This window comes from Prunus avium, chromosome 8 (genome assembly GCF_965620075.1).
Source record: "Prunus avium chromosome 8, drPruAviu1.hap1.1, whole genome shotgun sequence".
NCBI classification, from domain to species: domain Eukaryota; kingdom Viridiplantae; phylum Streptophyta; class Magnoliopsida; order Rosales; family Rosaceae; genus Prunus; species Prunus avium.
In genome coordinates, this window is record NC_142291.1 from 28,689,335 (window position 1) to 28,715,391 (window position 26,057).

The window sequence follows — 26,057 nt, forward strand, 5'->3', positions numbered from 1 at the left end:
GATCCAAAAAAAAAAACTCAAGAAAGAAAAAATATTTACATTTTGATGAATGTTCAAAAACCTCTTTCCATAACTTTATTAATGCGTACATTTATACAGCAAAGCCATCATTATCCTGGAAGTTTTCTATAGGTTAAAATATGATCGATTGTTCTGTGAAGTTTATATTTTTCAACTGCCCATTTAGCCTCTCGAAATCCATGGCTATACTCGTAAGAGGAATGCATATCCACCATATACTTGTATGTTTCAATTAGGTTTCTCTGAAACGGAGTATGCTCTGTAGTCGCTGATGAGGTCTTGCGATCCTGGGCCTCCAACCACTCCAACCATTTTCGACCTATCACTTGGCACATTCCTTCTTCCACTTTTAGTTCCAGTTGGTCTGTTCTAATACCCATTTACAAAGACATAGCAACGAAAAAAACCAAGAATATTAATTCCTCATTTATTATTTAGGGTTTAGGATAACTTTTGGATTTGTATTACGAAGTCTTTGATGCCATGGTCACGCCGTCATATGGTGTTACCATTATATACGTGTATCTATATATTAATACAATACTCTAAGGTCCAATACATAGAACAATGTTATCTCCACTCGTATTATACTACATAAATTAGTAACACCACGTGACGGTGTAACGGTATTACCTTATTAAAATTTGTCAAAGTAAAGTGGATATGATAAAACAAGTGTAGGAAACCCAAACGTATATTGTTTAACTAACCGACTTTATCGTTCTTACTATAATTAAATACTTGTCGAGATAATCACCTCTTATTAGTCGAAACCATTCATGCATCATCTCATGAGCCAAGATTGCACCAGTCATAACCCTGCATGTTGATTTGAGTTCAAACTTGTAAACAAAATTAGAGTTTATAGAAGTTTAATGTAATGCACAAGAAACTTGAAGTGAAAATAAGGATTTTTGTAATTCATTAACAGTTGCAATTAAGAAAGAAAGGAAGGTTGAGAAGTACTTAGGCAAACCGAACGCAATTGCTATTCTTAAAGGGCTGCCATAGGTAAGATGCTGCTGTTTGGCTGTTATAATGCTATTCCCTCTCCTTGAAAGCCTTGTGAACTGCACACATATAGGTTTCTTTTATATTTTTGTGACAAAACAAAAAAGCAAACGTGAGTTAGGTTAGTTGGTCAGGGCATTAAGTATGTCCCTTTGCAATCAAGTTCGAGTCCCCCTTCCCATTAATTTAGACTGTCGTTTATACGAGAAAGCCAGAATAAAAATAAAATGTGGTGCTAAAATTTCTTACACTGATGAGAGGAGGTCCATAGCTCATAGTTTTCCCAAAAACGAGGGAATCTGGATGAGGAGGGTGGTCAATTAGGGTTTGCAAACCAGCTCCTCCTCTCCCAGAAAGTCTTGCCATCTCAAATTCATCCACCATGGAAACATGAAAGTCGTGCTTGCCAATTTGAATTTGTAGTCCATTGTTGAAGAATTCAAGGCATATATCCACAAGAGGTTCACATTGTTGGGTAGTAAAGATTGCCGTGGAATAGCATTCATCGCAAATAAGCCGACCATCACCAAGGTTTATATATGTTACATCTTTGGTCTGCACTAAACAAATGAATTAATTTCATTGTCCAATATGATTAAGTTTTTTTTATTTTATAATTTATTTAAATAGGGGTATAATTGAATTTTTGTCAAAAAGTATTTTTTTTTCCTTTAGATTGAGTAGTTTACTCTCACATTAAATTGAGAATATTTGGTATTTTTGTTGGCTTATTCTCACATTAAATTGAGAATTCTACTTACAAAAAATTATAGGAAATTTTAACTAGTAGTCAAATTTGGACTTGATAAAGATTTTCAGCCCTTTTTTTTCTTCATACTTTTAGAATTTCGACCACTCGATGGGCTCGAATACCGTTTGAGAGGGTTTTCGAGAGGGCTCAAGCAGTACTTGAGAAGCCTTCAGTGACTATATTTCTAAATATTGAGAAAAAGAGGCTAAAAGTCTATGAAGTTTTGGTAATATAATCAACATTTTAAATTGAAAATGTAGGTATTATGGAATCTTTGATTTGGTATATGCTGTACCAAAACTTATATTAATTAGTCCCTTAATTTGCATTTCGAATAAAAGGTGATGATTTGGCAAACCTTGAGCCTCCTGTAGCTACAGCATTCCGGAGTCCCGTCTTGTAGATGAGCAGGACAAACTTTTTGGTTCCATATTTCAGAGCATACCGGAGTTTGATCAGGTGGATGAGTGCTCTTGATCTGTTGAAACTATTTTTAAGATAAAAGACATAGAACAATCGCTAATTAAGGTAATTAAATGTAAAGAATGGTTTACATTTCTTAGATTTCATTTGCATGTTAATTCAGCCTGGATTATTAATTAAATGTAATAAGATTTAATCCTCTTCTCAATTTATGGATTCCCAATTCAACTTTCAGCTATAAATCATATAACTGATAAGTTGAAATAACACGTAACGGCTACTTCAATTTTTTCTTTTTGTCAAATTGTCTAACAAGATAAGATGTTTATATAATTGGAGTATGAATCTGGACCATTGATCAAGTTGATTTTGTACAAAATTTATGGCTGAAATTCAGTATGACAAGAGAAGATTATCGTTTCATAGATTAATCCCGCCTTAATATTTTAAGAATAGGGTCATTTTAGTTACTTACTATTGCATCACAAACGTCACAAACCCTTTGCTTCTGACGACTAGAGCTGGAACAAGATAAAGAAAATAATGTCAATCTTATGTGAAGATCTAAAGTTCTGTTAATTCAAGTCCAGAGTCTATTTTAAATTAAGGAAAATTAAGGACGGTTTAGAATGTGTAATAATCATATAATGATTATACATTATCTACAAATAAGATGGGTTTGTGAGTAATTAACATATCCAGTTTCATGGCTGCATTTTACCTGCTGCCTCCTGGAGATCTAAGGCTTGCCTTAATAGCTTCAGCAAGGTCTCCTTCCTCATCGTAAGAAGATTCATTCTCTGAATAAATAAATAATAATACATTTGTAAGTTTTAGATTTAACCACTAACAACTTAAGAAGTGTTTCACTAAAATCATACCAATTAAAATATCATACAAGTTCTCAAGAAGTGTTTCACTAAAATCATACTAACTTCTTTTTCTCCCTTTTTTCACTGGGATTATTATTATTTTCTTGTTGATTTGAATGGTTAATGTCTTTTTATTGGCTTAGTTAATTAATTTGGGTCTAATCCCAAACTGATCATTAGCTTGACCAATTCAACCTGGAAAATGGGTTTGGGTTGGGTTGAGCAAACTTTTGAACTTAAGGGCCGTTTGATAATCATTTTAATTTTAATTTTTAGTTTTCATTTTTTGTGTTAAGAGTATAGAGGAAAAAGAGGGAGAATAGAAGTGAGAATGAGAGTGGGGATGGGATTGAGAGGGAAGATGAGAGGAGATGATGGGAGGGATGAGTAACAAAAGTGAAAACAAAAACTAAAAACTGAAATCTATTTCACTTTCAAGATTTTGTTTTCATTTTTGTTACTCCTCCCTCTCATCCTCTCTCTCAATCTCATCCTCACTCCTTTTCTCACTCTCATTTTCCTCTATAATCTAGCACAAAAAATGAAAACTAAAAACTAAAATTGAAATGATTATCAAACGGGCTCTAAATTTCTGATTTTGGACTCAAATTTTTTCTGTTTCTTGAACCAACTCTATACGTTTGGTGCAAGAGCTGAGCCCAAACCCAACCCAATTCAATTTGTAAAAGACTTTTATTTTTAGTACATGTGATAGTCTAAATTACGGGAGAGAAGGATTTCTCACACACAAAATCACAATACGAACTTGAGACCACTAATAGTCAAGATCATTTTTCATTGGGCTAGACTCTGTTGGCCTTGTGAAATACTTTTTTTTAATTCTTTTACTATAATTATTCAAAGGAGGGGAGGGCAAGCACCAACCTTTTACCATGAAAATGGGGTGAAAAAATGGGTAAAATGCTAGCCAGATCATAAAGGTTGAAATATTTAATCATTTGAGCCAAAAGCCCCACATAGAGGTAACCTATTTTGTATACCAATTGATCAATTGAAAAACATAAACTGTTAATCGTTGCTTCAGGGAAAAATTTGTTTGTCGGGTAAGGGATATTAGGCAGACTCACCGTTTTTATTTTTCCCTTTTCGACATAGATCCAAGAGAGGAGAAATTATACAATAGTACCGTAGCACCAGCTGGCGTTGCTGAGTGGTACTACGATCCAATAAGATTAAGCCATGTGTACAACTTAGACATGTCAACAGAACCATAAAGTTTTGCCGTTAGTGCCGACGTTAAAAAAACAACATGTGGTTATGCCCACCCAAAAGCTTGAAGTCCTCCCAACGCTGGCTTTTAGACCCTGATTGCGTCAATATTTCAGATCTAAGATTAGATCAACAAATTTCTATGCAATAATATTCTTTGACCAATTGCTGTGCAGCAAATTTTTTTTTTTTTTTGGTGCAAAGGAGGGCTAGCGCCCAAACAAAGAAACAGCAACTATAAAGGAATTAAACGAGGACTAGCCACATTGCTAGTATCAGCAGCAAGGACAGTACTAAGAAAGGCAGGCTCCGAGTCAAAAATATGAGGTCCAAGAGGGAGATCATAGCTTTTGGTAGCCAGAAGATCAGCAGCACGATTTTGCTCACGGTAGATATGGGTAAGAGAGCAAGTCCAGTCATCATGAAGCTTCAGATGACAGCAGTTTAGAAGACTAAAAAGAGGATGATCAGACATAGGAGCATTCTGAAGGAGGGCCACCACAGAGCTAGCATCACATTCAACTTCCACAACTCTGAGACCCATATTCCAAGCCAACTTGAGGCCCGAAAAAACACCCCACAGTTCAGCCTCTAGGATTGTCCCAACCCCAAGATTCACAGAAAAACCATTTAACCACTTGCCAGTGGAGTCTCTCAAGATACCACCAGCACCAATACAACCCGTTTCAGTTTTCCTGCTACCATCAGTATTGATTTTACAGATCCCCTGCCTGGGAGCAATCCAATGTAACTGAACCAGACGCATCACAACAGAATCAGAAGTATGATTACAAACAGAAAACCAGTCCATAGGATAATTCAAAATTATTTGACGAGAGTTAGGCGGAGTCGCAAAATTCTGTTCAAAGACCACCTTACAACGCCATTTCCAAACAAACCAAATATAAACTGTGAAGACCAACGGCCAAGGAATACTATGAAAGGTTCTGTGGGATTTTAAGTTTTTAAGAAGCCAAGAATCAAAGTCAACCATTGGGAAATTAGGAGCCTCAACATCCTCCCAAAAATCCTTCCCAATTAATTGAGTAGTAGTGCAATCAATAAACAGATGATCAAGGGATTCCACATGAGAGGAGCATCTCGGACAGGAAGTGTCCTGACCAATCCCTCTCTTCTGTCTTTGAACATTGGTAAGAAGTTTCTTATGACAAAGAACCCAAAGGAAGGTTTTAATTCTAATAGGAATGTGAAGCTTCCAAATAAAGTTCCAAGACCACGTCAAAGGATCATCATTAATGGTGGAAATGTCATAGGCTGTTTTAACAGAAAACTTACCATTAGTAGTGAGATTCCAGATGCATCTATCAGGACCACTGTCTTGAAAACCAGCATGCACACAAAGGATCAAGTGGACAATATGAGCAGGCAGACGCTCCAGTAAGCAATTAACATTCCAAGTGTTGTCTGCAAAAAAGTCACTAACCTTAAGAAGGAGCATATCTTCATAAATGTCAATAGTAGCATATTGGATCAAAGGCCCACAGCTAAGCCAATTATCAGTCCAGAATCTGATATTATCACCAGAACCCACCCTCCATTTGGTACCATGAGGAATAATCTGAGCACCAAAGAGGATACCCCTCCACGCACTAGAGCTACAAGAAGTATAGCTATCATTGGCAGCCAGAATATCACAATTCCTGAGATATTTGGCTTTAAACACTTGAGCCCAGAGACCATGATCATCTTGATGCAGTCTCCAAGCATTTTTAGCCAGTAAGGCCTTATTCATCAAGGCAGCACTTTTTAGACCCAAACCACCAGTGGCTTTTGGATTACAAACAGTCTTCCAATTGACTAAGTGAACCTTGGCCTTATCATCAGTATGACCCCAAAGAAAGTTCCGGTTCAACTGGTCAAGCTTGTTACACACCGACATAGGCAATTGAGCAGTTTGCATAGTGTAGATAGGGATGGCTGAGGTGACAGATTGCACTAAGGTAATTCTGCCAGCCATGGATAGAGTGTGACTCTTCCAGGAAGAGAGCCTTTTCTGGACTTTATCAAGGATCTCATGATAAGTGTCTTTAGTAACTCTTTTATGGATAAGAGGAACTCCAAGGTACTTACCAAGACAATCGGTAAGGGGGGACCCACTAATGGTAGCAATAGAATGAGCCAAATCAGCAGAAACGTTAGGAGAGACACAAATAACAGACTTTTCAAAGCTCACCCTTTGGCCAGAGAGATGACAAAACTCATCCAAGCAGTTCTTCATTAAAAAAGCTTGATTAGTGGAAGCTTTACCAAACAAAATAAGGTCATCAGCAAAGAAAAGGTGAGAGATAAAGGGTCCACCCCGACTAACCTGAAGAGGCTTCCAGTCATGATCATGAATCTTCTTTTGGATGATATGAGAAAGCTTTTCCATGCATAAAACAAAGATGTAGGGAGAAAGAGGATCTCCTTGACGAATGCCACAAGTAGGAGAGAAAGCAGCTGTTAATTCACCATTAAGGATAGCTTTATAATCCACAGAGTTGATACATTGCATTATCAACTCAAGGAATCTGCCTCTCAAACCAATCTCCCACAACACATCTTTGATAAACCTCCAACTTAGACGATCATAAGCCTTGGAGAGATCAACTTTCCAGGCAATGAAGCCAGTTTTTCCTTTCGTCATTTTGAATTTATGCAAGACTTCCTGAGCAACAACAATATTATCAACAATCTGCCTTCCCGGAACGAAACTCACTTGGGTGGGGCTAACCAATTTGGACATAAGAGGTCTGAGCCTGGCAACGAGGATCTTGGAGACTACCTTGTAAAGAGTGTTACACAGACTAATAGGCCTCAGTTGAGACATAGTCACAGGTCTTTCAACTTTAGGGACCAAGGCAATTAGGGTAGAATTCAATTGGTCGGGAAGCGAGGCTGTAGCAAAACAATCCTCAAACTTATTGGGACCTTTGTTCTAATGACATTACTTCCAACAAAATTATTTGACATTGGGTCATTACCCAAAAAGGCAAAGGCTTTGAGCCTGATGTGGGAGGCGAAGGGGTCAATTTTAAAGGGGATATTCAACGGCAAGATTTTCAGCGTTGTATCCACCGCCACAGTCGTTTTAACAAATTTCAGCCATAGCTTATGGGAGAAAATGAAAAAAATCTCGAAGAGACCTCATCGGAGACAATGGCGGAGGTGCTGGAACCCAAAAACTGCATAAATTCAGACCTGAAATCAATTGCAATTGGCGCAAGTGACTTGATAAACTCCCGAGTCTGCGATGAGTATCGGTGAGCAGTTAATTTTGGCGGCGAGTTTGGGTCAACTTCTCAGGCAACGCAGCCCACAGATATATATATATTTTTTTTGGTCTGAGCCCACAGAGAATTTAGTCTCGGGTATTTCTAATTTGTAGCGATGGCAGTGGTTAAGGGTTAACGGCAGTCTATTAAGTTTGTTGCCGACTGTATAAGCTGTACACATGGCTGAATCTTATTGGACCGTAGTACAACTCAGCAACGCCAGCTGGTGCTACGGTAGTATTGTATAATTTCTCCCAAGAGAGAGAGCCGCATGGCACGCTCTATATCATCAATTTCATGTTGAGACATTGTATCCTGTATTTTCTCCAATATAAAATGTTAATGGAGACACATAAAATATATAAAATCACAAGAAGGAAGTAAAGGAAAAGAAATTTATAAAATACTCGTGTGTAGACACGTACATGTAGGTTTTTTTTTTATAATCAATGTGGGTGAATGATTCGAACTTCAGACCTTTTTAAATATTAAAAGAGGAAATATCATTAGACCAATAGCTAGTTGATAAGGCGTATATGTATATGTTGGTTAGATTAGGGAAAATAAGCATGTTGAATTATTCATGAAGAGTTAAGAAAACAAAGAGTGAAAATCCACGTCATAAAGAGGCAAAATTCCCAATCATGCACAAATATTCACGCTTTCAGGTTTGCGTGCTACTTATTTAAAATAGAAACTTGCTACTCATTAAGCCAAGAGTGTGGACATTTAATTAATTTCCTTTTTGTTCTGTTTTCAAAAGCTATAATGCTTCATAATTTCATGATTATCTATATATATAAAGCAAAAGGCAGAGAATGGTGAAACATTCAAAATACCAGAAAATACCCTTGGTTAATGCAAACATTAAGAATTGAAATTATTAATTAAATGAGGATAATATGGTCAATTTCACACCTTTTCATATTTAAAAAAAATTAAAATGAAAAGAAAAATCAGATAATGGCCTACTTTTATAGAACACAACTACCCATTATCTTTTTTAATTCTAAAATAAATGTTAATTTTAAAAAAAAAAGCCTCTCGCAAGCGCGGAAGCGCGTGCGGAAAGGCTAGTAATTTATAATGGGACAATATACTTTGCAGAGTAAATCACCCTTTTATATACAATTTTTGAATTGAATCGGAATGTCGCGGTGGTGGAATTTAACAGTAATGCATCCAATATGAAAAGTGAAGGAAATTACTTCTGGCATTCTAAAACTGTAGAATTATCTGTATCATAAACTGTCCTCAATTATGAAAATTTTGTTGTGTATGTATGGGATTGAGACCCACTTAAGAATTACAACCATTAAAGCTCAAACCTAGAACCTGTTGACACTCCCTGAATACTAAGATGATTTGCACTTAAACAAAGCTTTCACAAGGCTAACAAGTGGCAACGGTCGAATATTGAAAATGGTTGCGGCCGTGAGATACGCACATGCCAAAGATACATATATTTTAAACCAGATGGACGAGAAAATGGTTAAGTAAGCGCATGTTCCGGTCAAGACAATTACTGCTACAAGATTTACAAGGCACCTCAGAGTAGAAAGGTCACCTTCTGATCCTTCATGGGGAAAATGGCCTTGAGAATCAAAATCGGAAAGCAACTGGTCCTTGAGATGAAATCTGTTCATTAACCAAGTTGTAATCTCGTCTTCAGATGTTGGAATATTGTCTAGGGGGATACGCTGGACGTGCATATGAACTTCAGAAGGGTTCACACCGGAGGCATTGTCAAAGAAAGTTGGGCAGCTAGGCTTGTAGCCAATAGTCACATCATAAACTGAAGTAAACAGAAAGACCAAATACACTGTAAGATGACAAGTAAAAAATAACACAATCATCTGAAAGACGTGGTTAGAATATCAAACCACCTCAATTCTATATGGTCCTATAACCTTTCATTTTCAAGTGAATATGTTAAACTACTTCTTACTTGACCATAAATAAACAAAATGAAAGGGAGACCAAAATGGTTGACATATAAATTTTTGAGTAATCAAAGGCAAACGCAAAGCAATGAAGCAGCAACTCAAGCATTCCAAGCACAGATGTTGCTCCCTATTTCAATTACAAAAAATATTCGAACACAAAACCATGAAGTCATTGCAAAAGATGAGCACAATCTTCAATAAATTTGATCAGATGTAATCGTGATGGAAAAAGTGAAAGGGACAAGTTAGATACATTGGCTGCTGAAGCACAATAAGGACACTCAACGCTATCTAATCCAAAGGTTTAATCCAACAAAGCCATCACCTTGAAACAAGTGCTAACAATAAGAATGTGTGGTGGTGTCACAATTTATACAAATAATCTTCCTACAAAAGAAACAGATTAGCATTGGATTTGTATAAGGGCCCATACATTCAAAGCTAAAAGTTGAACTCATTTGGAAAGAAGACAAGCTAGTCCATATATTATCAAATTCTTGTTAATAAATCCAACAAATTGTAATCGACAAGATTGGCATCGTTCGGATATTCTACAGCACTGGTAAGAGTTTCAGAATTCTTTCTCTGCACAGACCGACAACAAAATCCAGATATTTAAATACTTGCTTAGGTCTTTACATTAATAAGAAAGCAAGGCCCTAAATGAATAACGTAGTACTGACATATGAAGTGCCAAGTTCAGAATTTCTACAAACAGTCAAAATCCATTTGAGCCTACAAGCTTATGCAAGCAATGCAAGGTTTGGTTTCATCCTGAAAGTCGAAGACTTATTCTTTGAATACATTAGCAACGGAAACCAGAAAAGAAAAAAAATCAGAAACAGAGGCAGGAACTTTTATAAGTCAGATAAAACTGAACCAAAAACTTTGATATTTCAAAAAATTTAAAAATCCTCATTGGGAACTATTGCCCATAAGTCAAATAATTAATATTGTTAGATGAAGATCAGCCAATTTGCAAAGGTAGAGCCAATTCAAGACAATTCAGTCACCATGCAAGAAAGGATGTTTTGCATTTCAAATTGTAAAGAAAAAAGCAGAACTCATTCAAATAAAGCGTAAACCTCCAAAATAACAGGTAAATAAGGCAACCTGCATCCAAAGATCCCCTCAATTCTTCTAAACAGGCACTGAAACCCTTTGTTTTTGGAAGCAAGACATGCTTTAGAACTGGTAAGCCATTTTCCGCAGCATATTTCTGACTACGTATGCACTTCTCCTCACTGCATAAAATAGTCGGGGGAAGAAATGATTCAATACATTATTAGGATAAAAAGTGTTAGACGAGAACCAATATATTCAAAATGAAGGTGATATTGCATACCCTTGGATTATACCAACTCTACAATAAAAATTGAAAGCAACAACAGTTCAAGAAATTACGTGAAATCTGTTCCTTCTGGGAAAAGTGCAAGCCAGAGGGAATCTTGGGGATCCTTCAGACTTGAAAGCATTCGGCGCATGTTTAATTCATCGACCTCCCACTTCCTCTCCACAGAGATGAACTCCAATATGTGAAATGACCAACCAAATAAAGGCAGTTTCATTAAACTGCTTTTAAGGATATACTTTATGTATCCCTGGCGTCCCTTTCGCAATGCCAAGTCCCACAAGTACATCCAGTCAACCTCAGTTCTATGGTTTGAAATAAGTAAAATGCGTTCACCGTCAGGAACAGTTTCTCCAGAAAATATAACTTTTGTATTGTTTATCTTTTCAAAAAGAAAAGGCCACAAAGCTATCCAAGCACCAAAGAAGAAGGAAGTTACTCTTCTACTGTAATGTGTGCTGAAAAGTCTAATTATAACAGCACCCAAAATGCCAAAATACACTAACATCATAAATGCAGTCGAAACAAGTACAAGTAAGCACACAACACCTCTAATTGCTCTAAGTGGAGTTAAAGGAAGGTGCTTCATTGCATCATTCGAAGGTTTTTGAACTTCCATGTGTACTCAAACAGTCAAATCCAATCACAACTCTTAAATGGGAGTTGCACTTCTTCCCTTATGTACCCACTTACAGTGATCCTAATGGGATGATGAGGTCCCAACCCCAAAAGGTCACTATTGCAATAAATTAAGCGGATGTGAAGAAGCTCCTAGGCTCTTAGCAGAGTATTGAAGGCATTATGCTCTTGGCTTCAAGAAATGACTCCTACGGAATCTAGTAGCCATGCTGACCATTAGCAACTACCTTCGGATAGGCTGCACAAGGAAAGTCAGGAAGGTACTCAGCAATGTCATGTTTCATGGAACAAAAAATTAGTGTAGTGAGGGATGGAACATTGTTAAATGCAGTATGCAAAGGTAACAGGTGGCAGGGAAAAAAAAGTACCCTCAGAAATTCAATTGCATATAATAGCAGAGAGGAAAAGACAGTTTACAAGATAGCGCAACAGTTATAATTGGTAAAATCAATATTTCACTACCAGGTAAAAGCTGAACAAATAGCTAATTCCTGCATAAAGCATCCAACAGGATTGGTATGTTGGGTAAAGCATGCCTCGGAAAAAAGGTCGAAACTGTCAAGCCAGGTCTTGAAAGCGGGTAGGCTATTCACAGTTTACCTTTCGGGGCAAACTTCTATTTGCAGTTCAACCACTCATGTGGACATAAAGATAAAACTAAGGACAACTCCACACCTATGATTTTTTGCTCATTAGTTCTGCCATTTGCCAGATTAGAATCAGGATCAGGTCATAAGAGAAAAATTAATTAACTCAGATGGAAAATCATTGCTTCCAAGTGAGTGTGCAGATCTCATCATTCATCATACGAACCTAATTTGTTGATCTAATTACTTTGCCAGTAACTCAAGTCTTAATCTATGCCAAAAATCAAGTGAACACTCAACGCTGAGGATAAGCATGACTTCAAAACCTCATAAACAAAAATCAATAGATCCAAAACTGACTTCTTCTACCAAATCTGTTCTGACTCTTCTCAAACAGAAATGAAAATGAGAGTTTCGCCAAAACTACCGTACCGTAACTCGTTTGATTGCAGAGAAAACCGAGGAAAATCCAATGAATATCATTTCACTGTTGATTAGATTTCCAAAATGAAGTGATAGATGAAAAACCACAAGCGCAGACAGCTTAGCGTTTCAGAGCAACTAGGAAATGAGATCGTGCAGTTTTCCGAGAGTATTTAAAACTTTCTCGGAGTTTCTAGGCAAACAAACGGCACTCTATAAACATAAAATAATGTAAAAATCAGAGACTAGGGGTGATTGTTGTACCTGGTTGCGGTAGGCGACAGCTCATGGACTGCAGTTTCGTAGATATCTTGTGGGAGCTACGAGAGGGAGGAGACTAGTTGAGAGTGTCGAAGGGGATAGGAAAAGAGGCTCGTAAGTTTCTTAAATTACGGAATCTGCCACGGGCCCCGTGCTGCTGACTTCAGATCCTCTGGCCCCAATTTCTCTGTACTGTACCCTCCCTGTCTCCTAGCTAATTCCTGGACACTTTTAACTCTAACTTAACACTGTTAAGTAAAAAAAATATAGAAAACAGAAAATAAGAAAAGGAAGAGTTCGAGCAGTGAGTCAATCGGCCAAGATTCCCCTCCTCCGCCGGCTCCTCCTCCTCCTCCTCCTCCTCCTATCTCTCTCTGTCTCCCACCACTATATAGTCCAAAGTTGGAATAATTTGGGGATAAGTTTCCTGGGAAATTCAATTGATGCAGAAAACTATATACCCAGACAAAAGTATATAGTTTTCTACGGATTGGGTCTTGGATGACTCCGGTTGTCTGGGTTGTTTGGGAGGTGGAGAAGACGAACCGTGAAGAACAGAAAGAGCGATGAACAAAAAAAAAAGAGAGAGAGAGAACTGTGAGGGTCGAGAAAGGGGAGGTGTGGGTGGTGACGGTAGAGGAAGGGAATGGTGGGGATGAAGAAACCATGGCTAATCTGCCATGGCAGGGACGGGATCCGCTGTCCCCATTTTCTATGTCCCTTCGTGTCCTTGCATTATTTTTTGACACGTGTCTATACTTAACCTCAACATAACAGTGTTAACTTGAATAAAATTTTAAAAATAAAAACTTAACATTGAAATGAAAAAACAAAACAAACAAAATCAACCTTACAACCGCTAATCTCAACAGCCAACCCAACTCCTGACAACCACCCACATCCATTTGATCGACGGCATTTGCCTCTCCTCCTCATCGCTGGCCAACCTCATCCCCGCCTCCTCCCCTATGTCAAGCTCGTTGGAGCTGATGATAGAGCACTTGAACACCGATGCTGTTAAAGAAATCACAAAGATCGGACTTGTCTATCAGATCAACTTCGCACCCAACCCTTCCACCTTCTCTAAAATCTCAAAAATTCACCACTTTTTCCTTCGATATTTTGAGTGGAATTGGAGAAATTGGATTTGATGACATAATTTTCACCGTTGATCTCAAGAAAAGGGAGGTTTTAGGGTTTCTAATTTTCCTCCAATCCTAATTAATTATTGATTATATAATTATGTATGAGAGATAAAAACTTTCTAAAGTCTTAAACGGGAATTCATGGCCATGTGAAGGAGGGAGGCCAGGTACCACTTTTCTTCAAAGAGTGATGGCTTTGTGAAGGTTCCAATGGGGAAGATCAACCCACAAATTGCTTTCATAAGGATTGCAATATCCTGACATTTTCCCCAAGCCTTCCAAGATGTGAGACCTGTGAGGTTGCAATAGAGGCTCTGCTCCCATCCCCAACCCTAAAATATGAACTAGCGCCCATCCGTCCCTTAACTCATTTTTCTTTTGTTTACGAATTTCTCAACTTTCACTTATCATTAGAGGCTCTGCTCCCATCACCTTAATATATTCAAGTTCTGCTCCCATCACCTTAATATACTCCACACATTTTATTCAGATATATCTAAAGTCTTCTCCCACCCCTTAGATATATCTCAAACGACACACACACACTCCAAACACTACTGTATTTCTGATGCATATGTAGTGCAGCACAAACATCATTTATTTCTGCTGAATAATGCCACAGATAATAACAATAATATATCAGGCTTAATCACATGAATAATAATATTCACAAAACATCAAATAATATCCATGGAAAAACATCAATAATAATATTTACATAACATCAAATAATATTCACGGAAAAACATCAATAATAATATTCACATAACATCAATTAATATTCATCGAGCAAAGCAACAATAATATTCACTGAAAAACATCAATAATAACCTTCACATAACATCAAATAATATTCATATTTATAATACTATATATAAGCACCAAGATTAAAAGTGATATAGCCCAATCATCGGGAAATCAGGAAACCCTACCTCAAGTCCAGCTAGCTAACCTTGTGCGGTTTCGTCCTCGAAAGTACGCAGAGTAGAACACCTAGTTAAGATAATTTATTGATTAAAATTCATTGGAAATAAGGAAACAAGTTTTAGTGTCCTAGTAGCTCACGCAGACCTAAAACCCCATAAAACACTTGACAAGTTGTTTGACCCAATTGTTACTCCCTTAACCTCCCATCCAAGCAAGTATAGAACCAAGCGTCAAGGAAAAACTAATCTATTCCCCTCCTATAATAGTTCTACTCTTTGGGATGTTTAAAATCAGGTGGTTCGACTCTAGACTCATAAAGAAAATTTAAAACATCAATTTAAAACTAAAATTTCAGTTTTTGCTAAACATTTGGGTTGGAACACATTAATTTTGAAAATTCACTAAATATTGAGTTCAAATCAAAATAATGTAAAACTTTTCAGATCACAACTAGACATAGAAACGTTAGATGTCAAAATTTGATAAAAATTAGGGTTAAGGAAGCATGTCAAAATAGAAACCAAAACAGACTAGGCTGCATAACGTTTTCTTTTCAGGTTTGTACACTTTATTTTGAAAAATCACCAAAATTACAATTTACAACCAAACTGAATAAAACTTTCCAGAGCTGAAGAAAATACGAGAAAGTAAAACATACTAAAATTTCATGAAAATCCAAGTTTAGGAAGTTTTCAAACACTTACTTCAAAACAGGGTATGCAGCAGAATCAAAACAATTCCAGCAGGATAGTCTCTACTTTGAAATTTCACAAAAAATCAATTTAAATTCAAATGGCACAAAACCAACTTTGAAATAACCCTTGAGATATTCATTTTGATGTAACAAAACCCCAAAATGAAATTGGAACAAAAATCACATCGAAATAATCTAGATCTTCACAAAAGCACACTTCGAAAGATATATATATACTTGAGGCATTCTAACCACACTTGGTTTAAAACTAGTACTCAAAGAGACAATAAAAAGATGAGCTTCAAGCCTTCAAAGAATCATTTACTTGAGATGATAGTGGCTAATTTGAGCAATTGAATGATAAGGAACAAGCCATTTGAGAGAAAGTACACATCTATAACAAGAGATTCAACATAATAACAAGTTTTGTTCATACCAATTTGAGAGAGTTATAATGGTTGCGTTTGGATGATCTTTGGGTATGTTATAAAGAGGAGAATTTGGAGTAACTATCATGAAGAAACCATATTGTTTTGAGCTTTTGAAATGAGTGTTTTGGACTGAAAACGAGGGAAGAAAACTAAGGTCGAAGACTATAAACAAGTTCCACTCTAAACATTCCCAAGGTGGAAATAGAAGTCCGATCAATCTGAAATTTTGATATGTTATAATAGACAGCATTTCAAACAACTTTGATGAAGGAACCAAAGTCATTTGAATACAGGAAATCACATAAACAAATTGAAACCGAGCATACTGCTGTGAAATCAGGAAATGGTAAACTTATTGTGATCATACAAACGTTTCAGAGCCTATACTAGTCGGATTGAGCTGAAATTTGAGTATGTTACAGGAATCACGTAAATGAACAACTTTTATGAAGAAAGTTTTCTCATTTGAACTTCCGAAATTTGAGTTCTCGGCTGCTCTAAGGAAGTGACGAATTTTTGGATTTTGAAGAGGAACAAAAGAAGAATAAGGATGAAACTAAGGTGAATGAGGAAGAAAGGGATGATACAATGAATGATGAGGATAAGAGTAAATTCATGATTGAAGAGCCATAATTAGACTAGGTGAGTCATCCATTTAGAAGAGGGTGATAATACAATGAATGGGAAGGAAGAGAATAAGAAAGACTCTTAGGCTAGGTGAGTCACCGTTTTTAGACTAGGTGACTCACTCACTATAGGTTTACAACTCATCCCAAAAATCAAATTTTTTGAAGACAAAGTAAGTGGGAAGAATGAAGGAGGGAAGAAATGCTTGGCTTACACGTTGCCTCCTTCTTTTTTTCTACAAGGGTATTTTGATAATTATCCACACCTAGGGGTATTTTGGTCACGTTTGTCCAACTTGAAATTAAACACACTTAATTTAATAATCTCAATCCAAAATCACTTGATAAAATACCTATAATCATTCTCCACAATTATATTATTTTTCACTAAAATATGAAAATCCACCTTGAATTTTTCGGGGTATTACAGTCTGTCTCTCTATTCCATAAACTACAACCATATCTCTATTTCATTGGATCGGCGTGTAGAGAGCATCATAACCCCCTTTTTTGGGTTGATTTTTCTCCACAATATTACCAAAGGGATTAAGATTCTCCTTCTCCTCCTCAATCATCACTTATTTCCAGATACATATTAAGACAAAAAAACCCCAATCCACTTTACAGTTTAATTTTTTTCTTGAGCTATGAATGAACATGAAAACCCAAGTTGAAGATTTAGATTTTGAGATATTTAGTTATATACTCATTCTTAGTATTGGTGATATAGATAAACCCTACACCATTTAATTTATATAAACAAACCCAAAAAAACCCAAAAACTAACGGCTAGCCTTATTGAATTTAATTTTGATTATTAAATTACTTTAATGCCCTATTGAGTGTTTTGGGTTTTTTTAAATGAGGTTTTGGAAGTGGGTTTGTTTTAAGAAATCGATGACAGTTTTGTAATTTATAGGAAGTTTGAAGTCTTTTTGTTATATTATAAATGAGTTTTGGGTGTAGTTCTAAAGCCCATTTCATGTAGGGTCCTATATTGGGTATAATAGTGAATCTCACTTAGATTTTTTCGAACTAGGGTTAAGTGATGGATACTCCTGACATACTTAGAATATATGATATTGGTTTTGTTTTCTGCTCCCATGGTTTAAGAGATCTTGCAGATTTTTATTGAGAAAGAGAGGGAGGGGGCGGCATGCAGTGGGAGTGGGGGAATTGGGTTGGGGTGGGAGGGAGGTGGTTATGGCGTCTTTTGGATTTTGTATTTTTAAAATTTTATTCTAAATTTAAATAATGAATTTTAAATACAGCTCATAAGAAAATCAAATTTATTTAAAAAAGATTGACACATGGCGTATTTTGAATGGAAGTATCACCAACTTGCATGGTGATAGTACTATTCTATAATGAGATTTTCTATTTAAACCCCGAATTTCTCTTAATTCACCCCAATACTTAAATCATTAAGCTGTAAGTTTTATTATTGTATAAAAAGACAAAAAAGGTCATCCAACTTAACGTTTAGTGATCCAGCAAACCCAAAACTGCCATAGCTCTTATATTCTTGATCACTTGCATGTTTATGCACTTGAAAACAGACAATGAATAAGACTCTGAAATATCATCAAAAAATTAATTTAATACTTACTATTTCTCATGCCCAAAATGTATTTCCTCCTCTAAAGGTAGCTTGTGTGGTTTAATTCTCCAAATTATAAAGTATGTTGAAAACGAAAACTTGAAAGTTGGGGATGATAATGGGGCAAGTTGGAGCCAGGTATTCCATAATCATTCCGTCCCCGTCGGTAGTCCACATAACTTTTTCTTCATTAAATTGTTTTCCTCAATAAAATGATTTAAAAAATTCATAGTTGCAAAGTGTGCACACTTTATATTATGCAATATATAATCATGCAAGCATACTACTAAAACTACAATAGAAAAAACAAAATCACAAAATAAAATTGTATACAAATATATATATATATATTTTTATATTTATAAAATGTGTATACGAAGCGAGACGGCGATGAGAACTCCCATTAGAGCAAGTCCAGCAGTGGGGTTTGGACTGAGGCTAGGGGGGGTTTGGGAGAAAAAGGGCCTCCAGCAGCAAGGTTTGGCCCGAGTTGGCTGTGGGGGCCATGAAGTTGGGCTGGCCCGAGGGCAGGTTCAGCCCCATATCCAAAACGAGGGGTGCTGACCTCAGCAACAAAAAAAATTTAAAAAAATCGAAAAAAAAAAATTTCAGATTTTTAAAAAATAAATACTTAGTCATATTTTTCACTTCCCACACCAAAAATCTTTTAAAAAAATTTTGTCCAAATTAATTGTTTAGGTAAACAAATATGTGAAAAAAATAAAAAAATGAATAGGATTTGCCCTAAACTAGGGCAACTGCTGGAAACCAACATTGCTTTTTGCAAGGGCAGCCACTATTCACATGAATAGTGGCTGCCTAGCACCCCCCCTCCCCTTGCCATGACTAAGGGCAACTGGTGGAATTGCTCTTAAAGGCAAAAGGGGGGGGGGGGAGAGATGGAATTCAGGAAAAAATTGACATCCTCTAAGCCAGATGGACATTTTTACATCCAAAAGCAATAAATCATAAATTCTAAAGTCTAGGGATATATGGTTTGAACTTAAGATCTCTTTTAATTTTGAGAAGATAAGTATATCACTACACTAAGTTAGCTTATAAATTTTATGTCTTAAACCTACTAAATCATATTGAACTCTTCACCAATAATTTTTTGTGTGGAGAAAGAAACCTTATAAAACAACTCAATGAAGCAACAAAGATAGAAAAATATTAATTCTCAAATGGAAATTCACTTGTAATAGTAAAATTTACTGGGAAACAGTACTAGCACTAGTACAAACAAAAGCACCACACACACCTAAAAATTTTGGCTAGTTTTATTCTTTACAAATTGTTATTTATTTATTTATTTTTCGAAAGAGGGGTAGATCTCCTTGCTTATTGCTAGTCTTGAGAAAAAAAGTAACTTCAATTTATTTGTTGTTGAGAAACTTTATGCTGTTCACAACCCTATCCCTTGCGTTGCGTATTTCAGAGGTGCATTTGTTTGCTTCGTCCTGCAAAGTCTTAATTTCGCTCATAAAAGTTTCAAGCTTGAGCTTAATATCCTTCATTGTAAAATCTACTTGTTCCTCAATTGTGGAGTTTGGAGCAAACAAGAGTGAATCAATCTCATTCACAACCCTATCAATCAGAAACTTTATATCCCCCAACTCCTTAATGGAAACCCTAGCTCCAGCTTGCATGGCCACATTTTCCTCCAGCTGATCCTTAAAGGCAGTTTCATATTCTTCAAACCACTTGGTGATCCAATCTCCCCCCGCTAGCATCGGGACAACAGCGGCGCCAAGAGCCGGCCCAGCAGCTGGGATAGAAAGAGCCGCCGTCACAATAATGGAAATAATCAAACCAACAACGGCCATGACGAACAGCATCATCGTGAGCTTGCGCCAAGTGCGAGCACGGCTCTCCTTTTTCCCAAGCTTCTCGTTTTGAACTTTCAACTTTTCTAGCATCTGTTCCTGCTGCCTGCGCAGACACACAACCTTTTCGAGCAGCCTCCCAGCAGAAGAATACTGCCCAGAGACATCCACAGAGGCTTTGAGATTCTTCAACCTCTTTGAAATCATCTTGTAGTGGCTTGTCCCCATTGTACTCTCCTTCTCAAAGCACTCTCGAGTCACATATTCGATATATGACTGCGTGTTACGAGCTTCCTTTAGGAACCTATCTAATTCAGAACAGAAATTCAGCATCTGCAAACTATTATTCATGTACTCGTCCACGAGAAGCTTAAAGCTTTCCTGATTGCCACTGTTAAGATTCATGCTCCCAAAAGCATTGCGGCGTCCCAACACTGCGCCCAAGCTCTCCTGGCTCAGATACCGCACATAGTCTGTGACTCGTTTCAGAAAACGAGTTGAAAGGCCATCGTCTGCAAAAGCTCTGATGACCGCTGTGGTGCGGGTTTTGAGGGCGTTGTCCAAAGATTGCAAGTCTGCATCAGTTTCGCGAGCTTCCTGATATGATATCATCATCAACTGCGCATCACGCTTGCCGCTGTTCTTAGTGCATGGCCTCAAAGAAGTTGTGCAGATTGCAGTCTTATTAGCACAGAATGTTTCAAGGTTTCCCATTTTTGCTAGAGGCATTTTCTCTTTCACTGAAATCCCCAAAAGCATTTATAAGCAAAATATTGTCTCATCAATGTAAATTATAAACGAACAATGAGAAGAAAAAAGTGACGAAGCAAAAACACAAGAAGCTATAGGTATATATTGTTAGCAATAGTCAATTAATAAGGAGTAGTTTGGCACCTACAATAGTTGGGAGCCTACAATGTTTGGAGGCTTGACTAGGTTGGTAGCCTACAATGTTTGGTAGCCTACAATGTTTGTAGGCTTGACCTTGGGAATTCCAAGTTGCCTAACTTTGGGGGCTTGCCTAACATTGTGGGCTTGATTACTTGTATATATATGTGTTGATTGTAAGTAATGAAACATAAGTGAAAAATCAGAAAATATTCTACAACTCTCATTCTCTCTACACTTTCCACTCTCTCCTCTCAATATTCTCTATGTTTTGACATGGTATCAGAGCAGCGATCTTGGAATTGCTGACTCTTGTTTTGATTCTTCGCTACCTCCATGGGGGAAGATGTTTTTTTCCCTGCTGGAAATAGCACCACCAACTCTTCTCAACCTACCTACCTAGAAGCATTGACGAAACCAATCCCGACCCAAACACCGACCCGACCGATTGGCCTCACCTGGACTAGGTGTTGCCGCCAACCCAACCAACCGACCCCAATGATCCAGACCTTGACAACGACTGAAACTACACGATATGAAAAAGATCAAAAGAGATATGAAGCTGCAAGTGGTGACTCTGGCCATGTATTCCATACTTCGGATGATAGAAATTCAACGGGCTGGATAATTGATTCTGGCGCAACCGATCATATGACATTTGATCCTGATGATTTTCTGAGTACTAGTCAACCCAGACGAACTAGTATTGCTAATGCCAATGGAGTTACTTCTCCTGTGACAGGGGCTGGCACTGTGGCTCTCTCATCCTCTCTTTCATTATCTAATACTTTACTTGTTCCATCTCTATCAAATAAGTTAATGTCAGTTAGTCAGATTACTGAACAATTGAATTGTTGTGTATTAATCTACCCAAGTTTTTGTTTACTTCAGGATATTCACACTAAGGAGATTATTGGTCGTGGTACTATGAGAGAGGGGCTATATTATATGGAGGATCTCAGTACAGGCATGGCTCACAATGTGACACATGATATCAAACAAAGGCAAGTCTGGTTGTGGCACCGTCGATTGGGGCATCCATCCTTTGGATATATGAAGCATATTCTACCAAACTTATTATCAGATTTCAAGGACTCCGACTTCAAATGTGACATTTGCATTTTGGCTAAAAGTCACCGTGTGCCCTACCCGTTGAGTTCAAGTAAGAGTACTACTCCGTTTAAGTTAATTCACTCTGATGTTTGGGGGCCCTCACCTATAACTTCTCATTCTGGCTTTCGGTGGTTTGTGACATTTGTGGATGATTGTACTCGTATGACATGGTTGTACTTGATAAAGAATAAAAATGAAGTGTTTACTATATTTCAGTCTTTCCACAGACAGATTGAAACTCAGTTCTCTACCAAGATCCGAGTTCTTCGCTCCGACAATGGGGGCGAATATGTCAATCACGACTTTCAAACATACTTCCAGATGCACGGCATGATTCATGAGACGACTTGTCCTCAAACACCACAACATAATGGTGTTGCGGAAAGGAAAAACCGACACCTCCTTGAAACAGCACGAGCCCTTCTGATTGGAGCTCATGTTCCTCGTCACCATTGGGATGATGCTATAGTCACCGCAGTCTACCTCATCAACCGAATGCCTTCCAAAGTTTTAGACTTCCGGACTCCCATACAAGCACTTGCCCAACATGGGCCCTTGCCATCCGTTCAAATGCTTCCGCCCCGAGTCTTTGGTTGTGTGGCATTCGTCCACCTTCATAAGAATCAACGTGGCAAACTTGATCCATGTGCTCTCAGATGTGTTTTCGTAGGCTATGCTGCTCATCAGAAAGGATACCGGTGTTATCACCCCTCCAGCCGTCGTACGTATGTCACTTTGGATGTCACCTTTATGGAGTCGGAGATGTTCTTCCATGATCCGATGTCCAACTCTCCGCCTCAAAGAGGCATACAAATAGTAACAATGAACAAAGAGGCTCTGGGAATTCAAGGACCTGACGATTGGAGCAAAACAAACCCAAGCAATGAAGTTGAATTTCGGAACAGGAGCCAGGAGACCGGTCGCCAGGAGCCCAATGACCGGTCGTCAGAGAATCCTGAAGAAGAATTTCGAACCTGCCCAAAAACGACCGGTCACGAGGAGCCCAGCGACCGGTCGCCAGAAAATCCTGAAGAAGATTTTCGAACCTGCCCAAAAGCGACCGGTCGCCAGGAGCCCAGCGACCGGTCGCCAGAAAATTCTGAAGCTAGATTTCGAACCTGCCCACAAGCGACCGGTCGCCAGGAGCCCAACGACAGGTCGCTCCCCTGTCAAGAACACGATATCTCTTCATATTTCACCACCGAGACTGATGAAGACCCCCCTCACATCTCAGTACCCGCTGATCAATCTCCTGAGAATAATCCTGAGGTACGTGATTTTACTACATCTACTGCTTTAGTTGATAAACCTGTTAGATATCAATTACCTGATAGACAGAACCGTGGAAAACCGCCAATTCGGTATTCACCGGATAATGGCAAAGCATCAAAGTATCCAATTGCAAACTATGTTTCTGCTGAAAAATTATCTGCACCCCTCCAAGGCTTTGTACACCAGTTATCCGCAATTCATATTCCAACCAAAGTGAGTGAGGCATTGAAGGATCCAAAATGGGTTCAGGCAATGAAGGAGGAGATGCATGCTCTTGACAAAAATCACACATGGACACTGGAGAACTTGCCTCATGGAAAAAGGACTGTCGGATGCAGATGGGTTTACACTTTGAAATACAATGCTGATGGGTCAATTGAACGTTACAAAGCACGGCTTGTGGCAAAGGGATACACACAAACATACGGTATTGACTATGAAGAAACCTTTGCTCCTGTTGCAAAACTTAACACTGTTCGAGTGCTCTTGTCCATTGCAGCAAATCTTGATTGGCCTCTCCACCAATTTGATGTGAAGAATGCCTTTCTTCATGGAGAACTCACAGAAGAAGTCTACATGGATATCCCACCAGGATATGTTACATCTACTCATGCTAATGTAGTGTGCAGATTACGAAAGGCATTATATGGATTGAAGCAGTCTCCCCGGGCATGGTTTGGGCGTTTCACCTTGGCAATGAAGAAATATGGTTTTAAGCAGAGTAATTCTGACCATACTCTGTTCTTAAAACACAAGGGAGGAAAGGTAACGGCTCTAATCATTTATGTCGATGATATGATTATTACTGGGAATGATATGCAGGAAATTTCTCAACTACAAAAATGTTTGGCAAATGAGTTTGAAATGAAGAATCTTGGTGGACTCAAGTACTTCTTGGGCATTGAAGTTGCTCGATCAAAGCGAGGCATATTCCTCTCACAAAGGAAGTATGTTCTAGATTTATTGGCAGAAACTGGAATGTTAGATTGCAAACCTGTGGACACTCCAATCGTTCAGAATCACCGCCTTGGGGAATATCCCAATCAAGTACCCACTAACAAAGAAAGATATCAAAGATTGGTGGGACGACTGATCTACCTATCCCATACCCGACCCGACATTGCGTATGCTGTAAGTGTTGCTAGTCAGTTTATGCATTGTCCAAGTGAAGATCATATGGATGCGGTTCTTCGGATTCTTAAATATTTGAAGTCCGCACCAGGAAAAGGACTTATGTTCTCTAAAAATGGTCATCTGAATATCAGTGGCTATACAGATGCAGATTGGGCAGGGAATGTCACTGATAGACGATCAACATCAGGGTACTTCACATTTGTGGGAGGTAACTTGGTTACTTGGAGGAGCAAGAAACAGAATGTTGTTGCTTTGTCTAGTGCAGAAGCGGAATTCAGAGGAATGACCAAAGGAATTTGCGAACTTCTTTGGTTGAGAAAATTGCTTACAGAGATTGGATATGCACCTACATTAGGAATGCATCTACAGTGTGATAACAAGGCTGCAATATCCATTGCACACAATCCAGTTCAACATGATCGCACCAAACATGTTGAAGTGGATCGACACTTCATTAAAGAGAAAGTTGAAAATAAAGAAATTCAACTTCCGTTTGTCAAGTCCGAAGACCAGCTGGCAGATATTTTGACAAAAGCAGTTTCTAGCAGAGTATTCCACAACTCACTGATCAAGTTGGGCATTGGTGATATCTATGCACCAACTTGAGGGGGAGTGTTAGCAATAGTCAATTAATAAGGAGTAGTTTGGCACCTACAATAGTTGGGAGCCTACAATGTTTGGAGGCTTGACTAGGTTGGTAGCCTACAATGTTTGGTAGCCTACAATGTTTGTAGGCTTGACCTTGGGAATTCCAAGTTGCCTAACTTTGGGGGCTTGCCTAACATTGTGGGCTTGATTACTTGTATATATATGTGTTGATTGTAAGTAATGAAACATAAGTGAAAAATCAGAAAATATTCTACAACTCTCATTCTCTCTACACTTTCCACTCTCTCCTCTCAATATTCTCTATGTTTTGACATATATTACAATTGGTATTTTGTGAAAAATAGGTGTATTAAAAGGACACCGCTTTCCTCCTTCATGCAATATGGATGTTAAGAAAGGAAACGAACACAAATTTAAGTAATCAACAAAAATATACTTGATGAAATTAAGAAGGAAACGAACAAAATAGTCTGAAATCCATAATGAATACAAAATAACTGAACTTGTTCAAGAATTATGATCTAATTTTCGGCATATAGAATTCTAAACATATATGCATGCATAGTTCGTGAGAGAAATGAAAATTCTTGTGCGCCATCAAAAGTTTTGAAGCTGTTCACCCGTTTTTTCAAATTTTGGTACAAACAGAACCTTGTTTGGTTGCTGATGAGAACACCGAAGAACATCGACTCCTTTAATGAGCATTTGGAAAGTTCAACTGGTTGCTGCTTTTATATCATCTTTGGTTGCTCTAATTCTTCTTGAATCTTGTTTTCACTTCTTGTTAAGAGAACAGACAAAAAGGCAGGCGAAGTTAATAATTTCTGAATGTAAAATCATTATGGCAGGCCTCGTAACATTTTAAATGCATAAGAAAGTGAGGCTTGTAGTGAGATAAAAACCATGTATATATACGACAAGCTTGGCTTCCGATTGTCTTTTCCCAAATAAAAATTTGTTACAATGATCTTTGACTCCAACTGCATTGCTCTTATCATATTT

General features: G+C 37.8%; 3 protein-coding genes across 5 annotated transcripts; all 3 read right to left on the reverse strand.

Moving 5' to 3' along the window:
* Positions 1–103: 103 nt before the first annotated feature.
* Positions 104–4,199, reverse strand: LOC110768343 (protein DA1-like). The gene is made up of 8 exons (XM_088245459.1): positions 4,167–4,199; positions 2,928–3,006; positions 2,682–2,727; positions 2,142–2,270; positions 1,282–1,587; positions 988–1,091; positions 779–840; positions 104–385 (listed from the first exon to the last, which is right to left on the reverse strand). Exons 5-8 carry the CDS (start codon positions 1,414–1,416, stop codon positions 111–113), a joined length of 576 nt encoding a protein of 191 aa, XP_088101585.1. The 5' UTR covers positions 1,417–1,587; positions 2,142–2,270; positions 2,682–2,727; positions 2,928–3,006; positions 4,167–4,199; the 3' UTR covers positions 104–110.
* Positions 4,200–8,808: 4,609 nt separating this feature from the next.
* Positions 8,809–13,526, reverse strand: LPAT5 (lysophosphatidyl acyltransferase 5). Of its 2 annotated transcripts, none has more exons than XM_021972078.2 (4): positions 12,794–13,526; positions 10,934–11,757; positions 10,643–10,773; positions 8,809–9,378 (listed from the first exon to the last, which is right to left on the reverse strand). In XM_021972078.2, exons 2-4 carry the CDS (start codon positions 11,497–11,499, stop codon positions 8,939–8,941), a joined length of 1,137 nt encoding a protein of 378 aa, XP_021827770.1. In that variant the 5' UTR covers positions 11,500–11,757; positions 12,794–13,526; the 3' UTR covers positions 8,809–8,938. The 2 variants fall into 2 exon arrangements, with proteins under 2 accessions (XP_021827770.1, XP_021827771.1); XM_021972079.2 differs by lacking the exon at positions 12,794–13,526 and adding an exon at positions 12,539–12,784.
* Positions 13,527–19,402: 5,876 nt separating this feature from the next.
* Positions 19,403–25,798, reverse strand: LOC110747267 (UPF0496 protein At4g34320-like). Of its 2 annotated transcripts, none has more exons than XM_088245092.1 (2): positions 25,676–25,798; positions 19,403–20,779 (listed from the first exon to the last, which is right to left on the reverse strand). In XM_088245092.1, the coding sequence occupies exons 1-2, from the start codon at positions 25,758–25,760 to the stop codon at positions 19,590–19,592; spliced, it is 1,275 nt and encodes a 424-aa protein (XP_088101218.1). In that variant the 5' UTR covers positions 25,761–25,798; the 3' UTR covers positions 19,403–19,589. The 2 variants fall into 2 exon arrangements, with proteins under 2 accessions (XP_088101218.1, XP_088101219.1); XM_088245093.1 differs by having other exon boundaries at positions 25,707–25,788.
* Between the last annotated feature and the right edge of the window lie 259 nt (positions 25,799–26,057).